The following is a 17,414-nucleotide window of genomic DNA, read 5'->3' as shown; positions in this document are numbered from 1 at the left end:
CTCTCTTGCCCCACCTTTCATCCACAGCGGGTCATCCCACCAACTCCCCTCCCCCACATACATCGCATTACCAATTCAGTCTAGTAAGAGAGGCCTCCCCCCCCCGAACCCAGATCCGATTCTTCCCAGGTGTCATCCACCTTTCGCGGCCCTCGCCCTCCCCTTTTTGTGGAAGGATGCCTCTGTCACCATCCATCCATTCTAGCTGTGCAAGGCCGACGGGTCTCCAGTTCTTCCTGTGGTGAGGCACTCGGTGACCCGAAGGTGTCGTCCTTCCTCATTGGATCTTCCATTTCTTCCTTTCTAGATATAGAGAATGTTTTGCCTTGGTACTCAAATCTTAGTCCACACAGAAAAGTCTTTACCGGACATCTCTGTCCGTAAGCCAGCTTGTGACCAGCCGTAATCTAAATATATGTGCATGTTATTATATGTCTAAATAATAGTTTTTTGTCTGAACACTTAGCACCCTGAGAAATGAATATGGCAATGCTCTGAAAATGTTGTAAAAGAAATAAACAGGGCCAATTCAAAACACCCAAGAAAAAGAAAAACTAATCGGAATTTCTTATATAATAATAGAAATACCCAGACTATTGGTACCTGAAGGTTAGGAGGATTCAAATACCTCGGAGCAAATAACATGTGGGATTGATGCATGTAGAATTCCAAAGTGGCAGGCCACTTCGAGTTATAGTAATACTTCTTCGCCCATTGTCCTCCCACCATAGGGCCAGCCTTCTGTTCAAACTTGTTTATTGATTTAGCAGAGTTCCTCATCCAAACAGACCCCAGAATTCTATGTCAAGACTGGATGCTCGGATTATGCTCACCTCTACTCTTTACTTTTTTCGAGCAGCTTTTTTAAAAACAACTCTCAAACAACACAATACAAAGAAAAACTACAACATCCCGAAAAATTAAGTCCTTTTGTAGTTTTGCCTTGGTAGGGTTAAAAAAGTCCATGTGATCCTGCCATCCAATCCCAGTTCACCTGAGGCTAGACCACCCCTGGCTGACTGATCCTCTTCCTCTTTCTTTGCTGCTCGAGCAGCAGATAAGTGTTGTTTACTATTCTTTGATGTTGCGTATGTGAGGCTGAATGTTTAGTACTTCTTAGTGTTCACGCGCATTAATCGTTATTTGATTAGTAAGCGCACCGCATCACAGCATACAGAAAGTTATCTGCATCCCCTTGTCATTCTGAAGCACGATGGGGCCCCAGGCTCCAGCGTTTCATAGCAGCGGTATGGGGGGCAGGCTCTGCAGACGTCCGCAGGTAAGGCGCAACGGGACATACTTCACGGGCTGCATTACATTCATCCACCCGCACGGACAAGTTCCTGCAGCAGGACCGCCACGGCGCACAACGCGCCCATAGAGATGTACCCTCCAGCAGTGGAAGCAGCAGTCAACAGTTCGCCGGCAACATGGATAGCGCCACCTGGCGGCCAATATTATAAGAGCTGCACACTGCTCAATGCCAGCCTGCCTCTGCCCGAAATAAGCCTCACGGCTGGGCTCAGGCGGGAGCAGTCCCAAGAGAAAACTGTGGCAGCTGCCCAGACCTACTGCCAGCATGGGTGTGCATTCCTCATATTAGTATAATACTGTTTTGATGGGGCAGGCCCAAGTTACCTGTGATACCCACTTCCCCATCGCTATCCATAGCGCAATGAGCCCGGAGAGAGCACACCTCATTGGAGGAGTCTGAAGAGCTGCACTCAAGCCAGGGGCTGCAGCCGTCTATGGGGCGTCTATGGGGCGAATAGTTCAGAAGGTCACCTACGGTGGCTTCGGGCCACTTGGCAAGCAGCTGACCGTGGAGAAGGACTTTTTGGTCTTTTCACAAGGCATTCAATAGCTCAGAGACTGGCAGCTCAGAGCACCAGTCGGCAAACATGGGGAAAGACTGAAAGCCTGCAGGGCCAGAAGTGCCCAAAGCTCCTCCTCCCCCCGGGCACTTGGCGTGATAAACACAGCAGAGCAAGGTCTTGGGACAGAAGAGGGCACGGAGAGCATTCCTCCTCCTTGAGTGGCCAGGATGAGGACAGCTGGTCAGACCTGTAAGGAAGGCATGGTATCAAAAGTAAGACAGACACAAATGACCACAGTTCAAGTGTGTGTATTGAACTTCAAAAAGAGTTTGACAAACACAGATCTAATCCGAAATCTAGAGATGGGAGCAAGCTATGACCATCAAATAATAATAACAGTCCTAGTGGTGTCTTGTCAAAATAAAGGGGCCTCTACTGATATGATATGGCATTTGTAACACGCCTATACACAAGTGTTTCAAGGCGCGACAAATAAGCCTATTGCCAATCCTTCTAAATACAAATAGTGTGGGAAACAGTGTTATGAAAAAGAAAGAAGTGTTCACAAAATGATATGTCAGGTTGTTCAGGCCATTGGCGTCCCTTTGCCGCGTTTTCAGCACGGGACACGGTGGTACACGCGAGCTTAGCACAGTCCCTGGCTTCTCTAGCAAGAGGATACAGTTCAATCATTAGCATCAGTGCCTTCCATGCCCAAGTCTCTTTGCCTTTCAAAGTCTCTTCTTTCAGAGGGTCTGATGCAACAAACAAACAATCAATTCCTTTTCTCTTTCAGGTTGTTACTAGTACTCAATTTCTCAGGCGATTCACTATTCACCTTGGATCGCCCTCAGCCGGGCGCAGATCGATCCTCTCAACACAATGTTCGTAGATTATTTATGCATCCAATTTCTCATAGGATATTCTTTCTCAGGTGACTCATGGTTCACCCCGGAACCCCCTCAGCCGGGCTCAGATCCTTTTAACATAATGTTCAACTAGTCTCCCTCTGCTGCGCTTGGACTAATTTCAAATTCGAAATAACTTTTAACACAATCTTGCTTTAACCAAAAGCTTTTAGCTGAACTTCCTCCGCTATGCTCAGACCAAATGTATCTACCTTCAGGGTTGGATTGGCCCCCCGGGCTTTTGGCCCGTGGCCGGGCCGAAATCGTCCCTGGGGAGTGGGGGCCGGTTTCTAGCCACACCTGGGCCGGTTTGGACAAATATTTTTATTTTTCAAATATATATATATATTTTTTTCCAAAAAGCCTTTCATCCTTCTTAGGTCAATAAATGAGTACCAACACAGGTTGGGTGATATTGTATGCATATTTGTTCTATAAAAAAAGAGCTTAAGCATTAGTCCTATACAATAACATTATCATTTGCCTTGGACGTCTGCTTGCAGTCACAGTAATTTGACAGTATGGATCCATACACACAGATATTAATGATACATATGGTGAAATGTATATCACATTAGTGAAATCATAACCATATTTTTCGTAGTGTACTTAGGAACAATGCTATTTGATGCCACTTCCTGTTTTGTCATGTGGTGAAAGGTCATGTTTCATCGCTTCCCGGGATGTCACTTTGGGGTGGGGTCAAATGACATCAATTCTGATGATGTCATCAGAGGTCAAGGGTCGTGAGGCGAGAGATGGGCACTTTTTAGAGTCGCATGGTGGGACACTTTTTTTTGGGTGACTGGGCCTATTTCTTGTCCCAGTCCGGTCCTGTCTACCTTGTTATCAACTATCAAAGACTTTCGTATGTGCACAGGGTTTTACTTGACCTGTTGCAGTACCACTTCAATTTCACAATTATTTTTCTCTCTTCACATTTGCCACCTATCAGTTGGGTACCTAACAGAGACTTTCGAATGAGCACCAAAGTGGTGCTGGACCACTCTGTCTAAGGTATCGTATCTTGGCTTCAAAGTTCAATCACCCATCTGTTGTTTAATTTTATTTGTGTTGCTTGCCACATACGATTCATATACTGTTCTCTTCAGCTTTCACTATACAATGTTGCCGCTTGCAACCTTGGCTTTAACACAGACTGGTCTGTTATCAGTCTCCCCAACTCACTGGTTGTGCTGACTTCACTGGCGCTGCTTTGTTGTATGAGGCAAGGACAATACCACAGCAGCAAATGATTCTACCCACCTTGACTATCGACGCGGGAGAGCCACAGGTACCACTGACACACAATGCAGGATTCTTCAGCCTTGATTCCTGTTCTTACGTTTCTTATTCTCAAATGTTCATGAAAGTAACAGTCTTTCTTTCTTCGGTTTTGCAGTCTTTCACCTTGTAATAAAATGCCATCTTGGAACTGCTGATTCCTCATGTGCTTTGCCTTGCTCAGAGTGTGCTCTCGTGCTCCGCCTTTTACCCATGTGAGGAAGTGTAATGGAAGTCAGGTGTGTGCAATGGTCAGCAATAATTTCCTGACCCTGCCTGACCATTGTATTGGGACATGTCAGGTATACGGCTCGGGTGTTAGTCCATTTTCCCTCGTAGTGAGCTGTCTGTGAGGAAGTGTTTGTGTTGGGAAAGGGCGGGTTGTTGAGTTCCTAAGTATCCTACCTCATAGGGCGGGGTTAAGGTGTTACAGGGAAGGGGATACCGCGTCTTGCCATCCGGTGTCCCACTACCACTCCCCGAAGACCCCTCACCCAAGTGATCCTCCCGCACTGGTCCACCCCCAGGAACTGGATCCAAAAGCAATGGCTGTGCCCTGGCCACCTGGATGACAGCTCCCCGGGGACAAGAGGATGAGACACCTTCAGGTTTCTCACAGACCCCTCTGAGGTAAGTTCAGAACAGAGGGAATACCTATCTTCAGGCATGGAGAGACCGCGCAAAGCATTGAATAAAAGGAAGAGACCGGGGAAGGAGGAGCAAGACATTTTCGATCTGGGTAGCCTAGTCCACCTCAGATCAGCCGAGTGGGAACCACCGGAGAAGATTGCCACCTATCTGGGGAAGCGTCTCCATACCCCCCTAGATAAGGAGGCCTGAAAAAACCTTGACTTCCCAATAAAGTAGCTGAATCCCAGAGGTAGATGAGGGCATGCTCACCTTCATAGGGCGCCATGAGAAAGACATTAAGAAGGGAATTAACCAATCCTGGAGGGCATGCTAGGACATGGTGTTGGACCTAGTCGTGTCACTCGCAAAAATCTGGCAGATGGTGGAGGAAGCCAAGCAACAGCAACAGGCCGTTGACCCAGATGTCCTTGCAGGCTGGGCACAACGGGTGATCTGCCTCTTGGGTAACGTTAATTGCACCCTGGCTACCGAGTGCAGGAGGTCCATCCTGGTTCTGATCGATTCAAAGCTGGGTGAGCTTTCCTTGACAGATGTGGCAGGAGTGGCCAAAGGAAAGTTGTTTGGTATCTTCTTCATCAAGGACATGAGTAATTTTCCCGGGACCTTTGCACCGCTGGACAAAGCGTAAGCCTCCTTAAAGAAGGTTTTTAGAAGCAGAGTCTTTTGAAGGGTTGGCAGAGGAAGGGGTCACTCGGCCAGCCGCTCTTTTGGCTGGCAAGAGCAGGAATATTGCAAGCCTAACTGCTCCCTCCTTTTGAGGCGGAAAGGAAGAGGAAGGGGCTGGAGGCACTGTGGCAAGCAGTAACCCACCAATTCAGGTGAAAGCACAGCTCGAGCAGCGACGTGATCTAGTAGGTGCGAATGCCCGCTGGTAGGGGGAGGCTGGTGTAGTGCACAGACAGATGGCTAGACATCACCAAAGACGCATGGGTGTTGCAAGCAGTGTGAAGGTTCTGTTTGGAATTTCATCAACAGTCCATTCAAGCGCAGCGGCCAAGCCCATTGTGTTCTCAGCAGAGGATGAGCGCCTGCTAGAAGAGATTGTGCAGCTGCAGCGCAAGGGAGTGACGTGCTGGCCAAAAGCGGCCCCAGCTCCTTCGTGAGCAACATGTTTCAAGTGAGACGAAAGAAAAAGTTGCACCTAGTGATAAACCTCAGGGCACTCAATGCCTTCCTGGTATACCACCACTTCAAAATGGAGGGCATTCATCTTCTGAGAGACATCCTCCAGTCATGGGATTGGCTTGCAAGGATAGATTTGAAAGACACTTTCACAGTGCCCAAAGTGCAGCAATTCGAATGTTATTCCAAAGAGGGTCCTTCAACAGTTTTTATGGCAGATTAACTCTCGAGATTTGGATAGCTAATATGTTTGTATTGGTTATGGGTGGGGCTCTTCATTGTCCTGCTCTTCTTTGTGTCAATGCTTTTGTAGTCATCCATACTACCTTTTCCCTCACTCTTCCTCATCACAGTATCATCTACCTGATATAGGGGGCAGAAGAGACAGAGACGGTTGGAGTGCTTGGGCCCTACCAATGTAATTAGATCAGCAATGTCTGGCAGCATGGTGGTTAACATACCGCGTTCTCCCTCAAAAGTCTTCACCTCTTCAACAGAGGGCGTCTCCTCCCATGGGATTCTCCCACCGAGTGCCACCCCAAGGGGACTATCAGGTAGAAGCCTCACCTACCTGATCCCATGGGAATGGTCCCCCTCTGGGGGAGAAGTGATGACATCCTAGGATTCGTCACTTTCCCTTCCCCTTTTGAATGTCACTTCCCCTCCTAAAAATGGTGGTGGGGTCCTCAGCCCCTTTACGAAAGGTGATTTGGTCAGTGTCACACGTTTCTGCACCTCTCTATGCTTACATTTTGGGGGAATCCACTGATTAAAGTATGGTATGGTACTGCCTAGGATTAATTGAATAGGCAAGTTGTGAATCATGGTCACTTTAACCCATAGTTTTTTTCCTGGGACGGATAGAGGGATTTGCGTGAAGGGGTATCTTTCAGTATGCCCATGAATACAGTTGTTCCTTTCGTTTCCCATTGTTTTCAAACCCCTAGGCAGTAGTTTGGGTCTTATGGCACACCTCTTGCTTCAAATATCAAACAGGGCCCCGATTTTTCTTCCTGTTAGGGGGGTGGGGACTCTATAGCTGTTCTGGTTCCCAATGCACCGGAAAACATTGCTATTAAATCCCTGTTTTCTTTTTCTTGCCTTTCTGGTGGGGTGTCCCTGGATTTGGCTCCCAATGGGCCACTATCTCATCGAGTTGGGCACAGAGTATTGTAAGTATGAACAGCAGGGCTTGAAGCTTTTTTTCTCCCATCTTCCACCCTCCAATGGACATCAATGGGGGTTTTCATTTTATGGCCCTGTATACGACACCAGGGCCTCCTATACCGCTAGTAGAGCTTTTCTGCTTCTTCCTTTTATACTTTGGGTAGCCCCAGATCTTCCAGGCACGCCCTCAAATCCCCCTAATTTTACTCTTCTCCTCTTGGGCTATTACTCTTGGTGTGATGCAGATCTCCCCCTTGGGGTTTTTGATTTTAAATACTCCCATCTTTAGTCTTACTTGCTACGTTTATTCGTGAATATAGTGTCCACCTTTTCTCCTTTCTCATAGTATGTTTGTTTCAACATGAACTTTTTTTACATCATCATAGCCCTCAACTATGGTATTTTTATCCTCGCCTCTTTGAACATGTACCTTTCTTTTCTCTGTCTTTAACAGAGCTTTCTCCAGCTCCTGTATTTCTGATCTAAGACTCCCTTTGAGTATCGCCTGCTCCTTTTTCCTCTTCATGTCTTCCATAATAATGAATCCTCTAAATGTTATTTTGCTGCATCCCAAAACTATTTCTCTTGCAACTACTCCTTTCATGTTTTCCCCAAAAAAGGCTCTAATTTCTTTTCTCATATACCCCATAAACATTTTGTCTTTGAGGATTCTATCGTTACATCACCAACGTTTAATAACATTCAATTTTAGACCAATATCCATCTTTGTGGTTACTGGGTCATGCTCTGTTCAGCCCACAGTTTTAATTTCACCTTCATAAGTACGATATTGCTCATCGATGTCCAGCAGAATATAGTCTATTTGGGTATATGTAAAATGTGGAAGTAAAACGAAGATGAAGGTGAAGACATTACTAGTGGGATTGTGTTCTATTCATACATCTATCAAAAAGTGGTGATGCATCCATTCTGAAAATCCCTTTGCAGGTTTCCTAGTGAGTGCTTGTATACCAGGCCTAGTCGAGTATTATTATTATAATATTATTATTATTATTGTATTTATTGAGTGCGGACCTAGCTTCGAGAAGCAACTGAGCTCATTACAGAGGTATACAACAATACAGATACATAACAGAGCGCTTTACAGAGGTAAACAAAGGTACAGATGCATAACAGAGCACTTTTCAGAGGTAATAACAGAACAGATATACAGTTGGGGGTAGGATACAGAGGGTCACGGAGGAGGGTACAGCTGCAAAGGGCAAGGTGATGGCCTAGGTGTTGCAGAGACACTCCTTGGAGAGGTGGGTCTTGAGTTCTTTTCTGAATTGTAGGAGCGTGGGGGCAAGTCTGATGCTGATGAGGAGGAGGTTCCATAGTCTTGGGGCGTAGGCGGAGATGGCTTTATTTCTGGCCCTTTGCCTTTTGCAGCTGCGGATTTGTACCAATGTGGACCATATTGAAGTCAACTCCTAGTATCATTATATCCCCTCTTCATTTGCTGATTATTGTTGTGGCTTGCTCACAAAATTCTAATTGTTTGTGATTTAGTAGGTTTATTAAGCCTGAATTGATATATATAATCCCTACTCTGCCTTTTACTAATAGTAATCTTCCCATCAGTTCCCTTTTTAACGTAACCTCTTGGAACCTTAAGCCTTTAGTCAGCACAATTCCCGCCGCACCTTTTTCCTGTTGTCTGAGGCCAAATATGACCTGATAATGCCTCCACCTATCATAGGTCCCTCTTTTCCTCTTTTAAATGTGGTTTCTTGCAGAAATAGAAGTGACATTTTTTTTCTCTTAATTTTCCTCCATAGCAGAGACCTCTTCTGGAGTGATTTCAATCCTTTCATCTTTAGGGTGGCTGCATTCAACCCCTGTATTTTATTAGTCACTGTGGGACACTGCTGCCCGTCGTTTGTCTGATTTGACAAATGTGTGTTTTTCTCATTTCCCTTTCACCTTTTTGGTAACTTGGCATCTGCTGCTAGGCTATTGTGAATTAACCTTCAAATTGAACCTATATTTATTAAATTTAACCAACCAACAACTGGTATTTGTGTGAGACACTCGCATGTATTTCACCAATTGGGTTGGTCCCCTTCCCTTCCTGCTCCATTGTCCTTCCTTTTTAGAATTTTGAGTTTTTCTTCTATTGTTATATTCTTGTCATTACCCCATTCACTTTAGGTTCTATCCCATATTCCTCCCCCCTCTTCTGATCTTTCCCAGTTCTTATCTGTTTGACAGGATCCTGTCATCTGCTTACTTCAAGAAGTGTCTCTTGGTTTCCTGGGGGATGGTGTATCTCGTTGTTTCAACTGTCTCCGCCCTGTCATTTTTCTCCTGTCTCCCCATTGAGTGGGACACTTTGTATTGTCAATCCTTCTTCTTTCTTTGTCTTCTGGGAATGTTTCAGTTACTCCTCCGGAGATGTGTTTGAGGACTTGACCACTTCTTTCAAGATGGTTAGTCTTTATGTCTCTCCCTTTTATTCAAATTTTAAGGAAAATGGATATCCCCATGTGTATCATACTTCCTGATCTGTAGCTCAGTCTTTCTCCGGGGGCTTTCACTTTTCCCCAAAGTTTTAGCTCATCTTCTTGTGCCTATGTTCGGGGCTCATTCTCTCTGTGTTGGTGAGTTCTCCTCTCTGGCCTGTTGCCGGCCTGTCAGTACCTTTTTTACTTATCTCCGTCTTGACAGCGTGGGCTGTTCTATTAGGCTCCCTGTTCCTCTTCCTTGTAATCATCATTACCCAGCTCATCTTCTCTCTTGAATGTCCTCTCCTTCCCCCTCCCCTCTTGCTCCCCATCTTCCGGGGGCATTGGTGTGACCTGCACTCCTCCAGTGCCAGTCGCTAGCATGCTGGATCAGTGTTTTCTCTCTCCATGATTGCCCAGGTCCAAATGCCTGTGCCGGTCTCTGTATGGTTCGGGGGCTATGTACCATGTGCTTTGTTGGACAGTTCAGTTAGCTAGGTTTCTGTGCTGCAGGGTTCCTTTACCAGGATCCCACAGGGCCAGGATGGATCCTTGTCTGGGTCATTAACCCAGGGCTGGGCGAGATTACTGATCCTTCGTGCTGGCCTGCTGTTCAATTACTGTATGCTCTCGAGTGACACTCTGTGCTTCCCTCTACATGCTCCATGAGTCGGTCTCCAGTTGTTTAAACTCTGGTGCTCGTTTTTCTCCTGTTGCGAGGGATAGTGTAATCCTCTTGCAAGAACAGAGCACTGTTTTCAAGCCACCAATTTCTACGTGCCCCCTGGGGGTCTCTTGCGCAGTTTTTAATGCATATGTGCTGTATATAGTTTCAGTTACCCCGACATCAGTAAAGGCTAGATTTGAAAGTCAATTTATAAGAAAATGGATGGAGCGCAGTAGCACACCACTGACATTTTCTAAATTTGTTTATTATATTTTCAGCATGATACAATCAACAACAATAGAATTATGAACAAATAACCAATAGAACGTCAAGAACAAAACATATTATATACTGTAAGCAATTTTCTACATATAGAGGAAGAAAAGAGAAATAAAAAAAAGAGAAGAAAAAAAAGGAAAAAATCAATAAAAGTAAATAAATAAAAGGGGGGAACGTTAAGTGTACAACTCATTGAAAACATCCCAAATGCCAGAGTATCTATCTGCTTTAATCATGAACAGATAAATTACTGTTTCTCTACATCAAAGAATCGACAATTCATCTACGGATGCTCTAAGGTCACTCTTCCAGCGTTTCAAAATCTGCTTCTTGGCCACTGACATTTTCACTTTGAGCAAATTATCATCTTGAATACTTTAAGCTCTACAACCAACAAACAAATAAATCAAGAATATCAATGATTACATGATTGTATTTATTGAAGAAGAATAGGGTCCCATTTCAAACAGAAACTACCCACTAAGTAGGCAATGAAAGGGAGCAGAGGCAGTCCTAGCGTAAGGTGCCTTTACGTAAGAGCATTGATTGAGTTACATATACCAGGTGGTGAAGGGGTTAGAATGAGAACAAGTACCAGAGACACAGATTGGAGGACATAACAATATTTCTAACCTTGACAGCCTGAGGTAAGTATTTACACATTTAGAAATGACAGAGAGGTCCTGAGGGCAGAATGCAGGAGAGGTGCATTGGGCAGTTAGTTTGGATGAGAGGGACGATGAGTTTAAAGGGTTCCTTCCATCACTAGGAGGTGCAGTTTGAGCCACCTTTTAAGAGTTCCACTGATGAGATGGCTTGAATGACCAGTGGGAGAGCATTCCATTTGTGAAGGGCAAGCAAAGAAAAGGGAACAAAAGTTGGAGGAAGCTTTGAGGGGCAGGAGATTGATTGGTTGTGAAGAGACAAGTAGCAGGGAGTTAAAAAAGAGAGAGTCCAGGGAGATGTGAGGTAGTGGGGGTGGGGGGGTAAGACCATGGATGGACTTAAAGACAACTAGCAAGAATTTAAAGAGACAGCATGAAATGCAATGCAGCGCAGGGATGTTAAGTAGAGTTGGAGGATGATCTGATAGTTCGAAAAGGGTGCATGTCGCAAAGTTGATATTGATATTGATATTGATATTTTATTTCTATCGCGCTCGTACACAAGTGTTTCAGAGCGCGACAAGGCAAGGGAGGGGAACAGGGGAGAACAAAACAACGATCTTACTAGGCCCAGTGACATTGAGATCGCACAAGTGCATGGGAGAGGAGGAGGGGAAAAGTGCATGGAAGGTGGGAGAAGTGGAAAGTGCGAAGCAAAGGAGAAACAGATAAATAATAATAAAAACATAAATAATAAAGGCAACAAACAGTGGTAGTGCAGCCAGCAATTGGCAAGTGCTAGGTTTAAGGCAGCAGACCGGGTAGGTCTGATGAGTGCAGGAAGAAAAAGGGGGGGCTGTATGTTACAGATACAGACCCCAGTGCAAGGGGTGGTCCGGAGGCAGTGCGGGAGGGTGGCAGGGTGAGCAGGTACCGGGCCCGGAGGACAGAGGGTGGCCAGGCGCACGGTGCCAAGAGAGAAAAGATCAGTAGGGGAAAGGGGGAGCGAAGGCAGAAGAAAAGAGGAAGGTCTTGAGGTGCTTCCGGAACCAGAGGTGGTTCTCCTCAAGTTTTAGAGTGGCAGGGAGGCTGTTCCAGAGGGAGGCCCCAGCCGAAGACAGAGATCTACCCCAGCTTGTTTCTTTGAAAAACGACTGACCCTGAGGGAGTTAGCGGTAGAGGAGCGAAGAGCTTGAGAGGGGAGGTATTTGCCGAGGGATAGCTAAAGGTATTTTGGACCCAGGCCCCAGAAAGCCTTGTGGACAATGCAGGGGTTTTTGAATTTAATCCTTGCATCCACTGGTAGCCAATGGAGGGATTTCAGAGCTAAAGAGATACGATCCCAGGGCTTGAGGCCAATGATAAGTCTTGCAGTCCTGTTCTGGATTAGTTGCAGACGGCGGAGAGTAGAGGCAGGTAGATTTAGAAAGAGGCTGTTACAATAGTCCAACCTAGAGAGAACCAGAGCTTGGAAGACCATGATCTTCTGGGGGAAAGAGAGGAAAGGCAGAGTACCTCTGAGGAGGTGCAGTAGGAAGTTTGACTTTTTAGAGACATCAGAGATGTGGGCAGAGAAGGAAAGCGTGGAGTCAAAGATGACCCCAAGGTTCTTAGCCTCGCAGGTGGGGTTAGGAGGAGGGCCAAGGGAGGCCGCCCAGAGAGTGAGGGGAAAGGGTGGTGAAGGTGTGCCGATTAGGAGGATCTCTGTCTTGCTGGAATTCAGACAAAGATCATTGGCTGCACACCTCAAAGTTGAGGGCAACAAAAGAGTAAGGATAGACCAAAAATTAGGATCATGCAGTAGTCTAGTTTGCTGAGCACAAGAGTAGACATACATGTTTTAGTTGATTCCTATTTTAGGTGTGGGTAGATTTTTACAGTGTTTAGGTGGTTGAGTCTGGCTGCAGTGACATTGTCCATGATGAACCTGAAGAGTGTCAAGTAGCTGTCAAAGAGAACCCCAAGGCTGTGAGCCATGGGTGAGAAGGTCAGGGTAGAGAGAGGTGGCAGAGGGGAGAGTGGGATTGGCATTGGAGGCAGGAAGAAGAGATGCCTTACGTCTTTGAGGAGATGAGCATGAGGCAACATCTAGGGATCCAGCAGCGGATGACGGATATGCAGTTGGTAATGCATTAAGAGATTGCAGGGGTGAAGGGTGTGAAGGAGAAGAATATCTGAGTATCATCAGCAAAGAGGCGATAGTTAAAGCGAAAGGAGGAGATGAGTTTGCTGAGGGATGAGCTTTCTATAGTGAAGAGAAGTCGGTGTACGGCAGATTCTTGAGAGGATGGGTACCATTTCAGTGGGGGAGGTGGGAGAGAAGTGAGATAAAGCGTAGAGTGTGGGTAAGTAAGGAGGAGGGAGAATAAGGGAATGTTAGTCGAGAGATAAGGGTGAACAGGGTGTCCCATATTTTGACGATTTTAAGGGAGAAGTAGAAAGTTAAGTCATCAGTGGAGAGAGGAGGAAGCAGGTCATGAAATGGGGTGAACCATGGCCTTGAGGGCTCTGGATATTTTGGGAGGGTGTGAGGGAAGAGAGGAAACAGGTTAGTGATTCTTGGGTGTTCATTGGTATAATTGCTTCATTGAATTTTCGATTTCTTTAGGCTTTCATGAAACATTATCCTGATGTGTTTATTGATGCTGTGTTAGAGGTACCTCAAACTGTCGGTCTTTGCTTATGCCGAGATAATATATTTGACTTTTCAAGACTTAACACTTTCTGTTCTGCATTTATACGTTCTGACAGTTATTTCAGGGGCACAGTCCAAATGTAAGTTTTGAGGTGAACACCATGGGGGTCATTCCGACCCTGGCGGTAGGGCGTTAATGGGGCCGGTGGAGCTGCCGGCCCTGTTAACCCCCTACCGCCTCATTATGAGTTCCGCTACCAGGCGTCCTTGCCGGGTCCCGCAAGCGGACCAGGATGCTAACAACAGGCCCATCATTAACAGGCCCGTTGTTAGCATCATCCCCATTCCCATTGAGCCCTATGGGGGCTCACATGGAAATGGGGATGTACTGGGGTCGGCTTCCCTGAATGGGGAAATACCGGGCCCTCCAAGGTCGGAATGGCCCGGTAATTCCCCATTCAGGGAACCCAGACCCGTACCTGGAATGGGGGTAGCCATGCCGCAAATAGCGGCATGACTACCTCCATTCTCGTAATGACCTCCTGTGTCGTTACCAAGGTATGATACCTTGACGATGTGTTTTCCCTACCACCATGCATTCACTGCCAGACAGCAGATAAGTTAATGGAATGCTGTAGTATTATGTGACGACTGATTCAGGTCTTGACAGAGACTAAGTGCCCACAATGCTTACGTTCTTCCCTCACAATATTTTGGCTGAATGGACAACTATTGCGTTTTTTTTAAAGTCGATCAGAAAGTGCTGTTACAGTGCTGCTGCCATATGCAATGTGTCTATTTATTTGTGGTGTACAATAAGATGATTTATAGAAATGCGAGTGCTCACTTTTCAGCACTGCCCTCCCCCGCAGTTGTCGCTGGTGTGCGTGAGACGGAAAGTAAGATCTATCTGCTGGTGAAGGAGGAGAAGAAGTACACTGACGCCCAGCACTACTGCAATGGAAGAGGAGGAAAACTGAGCATGCCCAAGGATGAGGCCACCAATGCCCTCATTGCTTCCTACATCAACCAGTCGGGCCTCATCCGAGTGTTCATTGGCATCAACGACCTGGAGAAAGAAGGCCACTACGTTTATTCTGATCGTTCGCCCATGCAGACCTTCAACAAGTGGTGCAATGGAGAGCCCAATAACGCCTACGACGAGGAGCACTGTGTTGAAATGGTGGCTTCCGGGGGTTGGAACGATGTTTCTTGCCACCTTACAATGTACTTTATTTGTGAATTCGATAAAGAAAATGTTTAAGCCGAAAGAATTCCCAAATGTTCATTTTAAGAGTATTTATATGCCATCACTTGTTTGGAAATTATTTATGAGCGTGAGTAGGTTCTAACAGTAGGAAATATCACTGTTCAGTCAACGAAGAGCGTGCACGCACACACACGGAATGAAGAAGAGAGCAAGAAGGAAGATATGAGAGAAAGGGATAGCGAGAGACAGCGAGGAAGGAAGAGAGAAAATGAAAGTGTGAGAGAGAAAGAGTGAGCATAGGTGTATGTGCTTGTATATTTGCCACAATGGTCAAAATAAATAGGACACAACCAAGGATGTTACTAGCAATCAGAGTTCTATTAATGCAAATGGACCAAATGCTATAGCTTTGCAAAGAAGAACTTGCATATGCATACCTGTATGGACCTTAAGAAACATTAAGACAAACACACAACGGCTCCAACATTGTAGAAAAAGCCCAGGCATCATACCTTTCTCCCAAAATGAATGCAAACTCTTTCAACATACCAAAATGTTAATTGCATGAATACCTTTTTACAAAGACTAACATGTTATTCTTCAACTAACAGAAGCCTGGAGGAAAAGTAGAAAAAACATGACATAAAAACGCAAAACTGAATATTTGTGAGAGGAAAATGCTGCAAGCAACCAAAGACCATTTTTAAGTAACTGCTGCACCAGTCTTAATGATGGCCAAATCGACTGGAACAGCAGCAGAGACCCAAAAATGACCTGTGAGTCACAATAGAATATCATACTTGCTTAGCAAAAATACACACCGAAAATCAGTGCTCAAAACGAAACAAGATATTAACATTTTCTGAAGGAAAGACAAACTGCATCATTCCTATGCCCCTTGGAGAAAGATCACGACCGACAGCGTGCCGTGCCTCTTTCCTGTGATTCTGTTCCATCGCTATGCAAGGCGGTCATAGATCAGGGAGTCACTGCTTGCGAATGGAATTTCAGAATCTGGCTCTGTGCCTGTGCCCTGCAGTATGTGCCTGATTCACAGAACCTTATCCTATGGGATTGTGCCATTATAAAACGCTTTTGTGTATCGGGCCCATAGTGAATTCAGGATTATCTCTGCCGTAAGCGTGTGACAGAGATTTGCAATGACGAATGTGCCATTGCTCTTTTGATTCCAACAGATTGCATCCTGCTTTTTCCTAGCCCAGGAGCAAAAGGTTGAAATGGTGATCCCTGTCGGCAGAGGGGATTCCTGTGTGGTGCCGGTATCCTGCATTGCTCAAGAACTCCACATGTCCCAGACAACAGAAGAAAAGCATGCAAAGAAATTGGGCTCGATTCATGGAATTATTTGTGTAGAAAATAGGGCACTTGCGCGTGCAAATCTTCCTTCGTCGATTCATGGAATCAAATGCATGGTACTTTTCCTGAACTTGCATGTAGTTTGCTCTGGCTCGGCACGTCTGTGCATGCTGTTAAGGGCCTTGCACGAGACTTCACGCAGAGCATGGACATGTCTTACACAGATGGCTGGGAAGGGGGCGGAACACCAAAAATGGGGAAGAACTTGCAAAAAAGTGGGTGTTCCGAGGGACGGCCTGCAGGCCGTCCCTCGCATGCCCACAATTGCGCGGCATGGATATGATCATGCAACCTCTCTGCCGGGAAATGGCCATGCATGTCCTTCATATGATCCGTCACCCGAAGACAGGCATAAGTACACTTGCGTGTAGGCTTTCCAGCGTGAAGGTGGAGTTGCATGTCGGATGTAACTTAGAGGTGCGTGTAAGCAGTGTAGCAGGGTGCAGGAACGGTTTACAGGGGTTTGCATGCAGACTTTCTGAGTTTAGGCTGAGTTACGATTTTTCATATGCAGGTTTTCGGGGTGCTGGGAACAGTTATGAGGCACCCTATGCAGGGTCTGCTTGCGGGATACTGTTTGAAGGGTAAGTGTATTTGCGCCGGGGAGCGCGTAAAGGTAGCTGATCTGGCTGTTTATGCTTTGCGTGTGGAGTGTTGGGGGCGTTCCAGCCGCGACAACAAATACGGTTACTTTGCGCAAACAATTCCATGAATATGCAAGGTGCACATTTTTTATTCTGCGCAGTGTTCTCGCCACGCGGCCCTTGTACAATGATGCCTTACTTAGTAATCATGGCATGAACCAAATATAGTGAAAGCATAGGAAGAACCCTAACAGAGTTATCCTTTCAGGGAACAAGGCAAACAACACACACACAAAGGATGTAACATAAATTACCAAATATATTCAAAACAATGAGAAATTTAATAAATAATGTGTTTAGTGACTCAAGTTTATATTCCATGTACGGAAAAGCCGCACTGCAATGTACCAAAAGAAGAAAATTTGTAAAAAAATAAAAATAATAATACATTTAAAATATATATATATCTTAATCACTAGGATATACACACATTATTGAACAAAGCAGGAAAACTAATTCCTCCTGTTGTTCAGTGGTTGTCCAAGACACTTAAATCCTCACTTGAAAGTTGCCAGTCAGTTTAAGAGCTAAAGTTTCAGCTTTTGTATGGCTAAAATTAAAAGCCTTCTTCAGGGTTGTGACAATATCGAATGGGTATGTG

At 45.6% G+C, this 17,414-nt stretch overlaps 1 protein-coding gene across 1 annotated transcript in view; it reads left to right on the top strand.

The window, feature by feature from the left end:
* COLEC11 (collectin subfamily member 11) overlaps nucleotides 1-16,253 on the top strand; it is a 215,340-nt gene extending 199,087 nt beyond the window's left edge. The window contains exon 6 of the mRNA XM_069606024.1: nucleotides 14,455-16,253. Within this exon, the coding sequence (XP_069462125.1) occupies nucleotides 14,455-14,846 (392 nt within the window). The 3' untranslated portion in view covers nucleotides 14,847-16,253. The remainder of the gene's footprint in view (nucleotides 1-14,454) is intronic.
* The last annotated feature ends 1,161 nt before the right edge of the window (nucleotides 16,254-17,414 follow it).

The sequence above is a fragment of the Ambystoma mexicanum genome, chromosome 4p (genome assembly GCF_040938575.1).
Source record: "Ambystoma mexicanum isolate Mex_15411 chromosome 4p, UKY_AmexF1_1, whole genome shotgun sequence".
Classification (NCBI taxonomy): domain Eukaryota; kingdom Metazoa; phylum Chordata; class Amphibia; order Caudata; family Ambystomatidae; genus Ambystoma; species Ambystoma mexicanum.
This window is presented reverse-complemented; position numbering and strand designations above follow the sequence as displayed.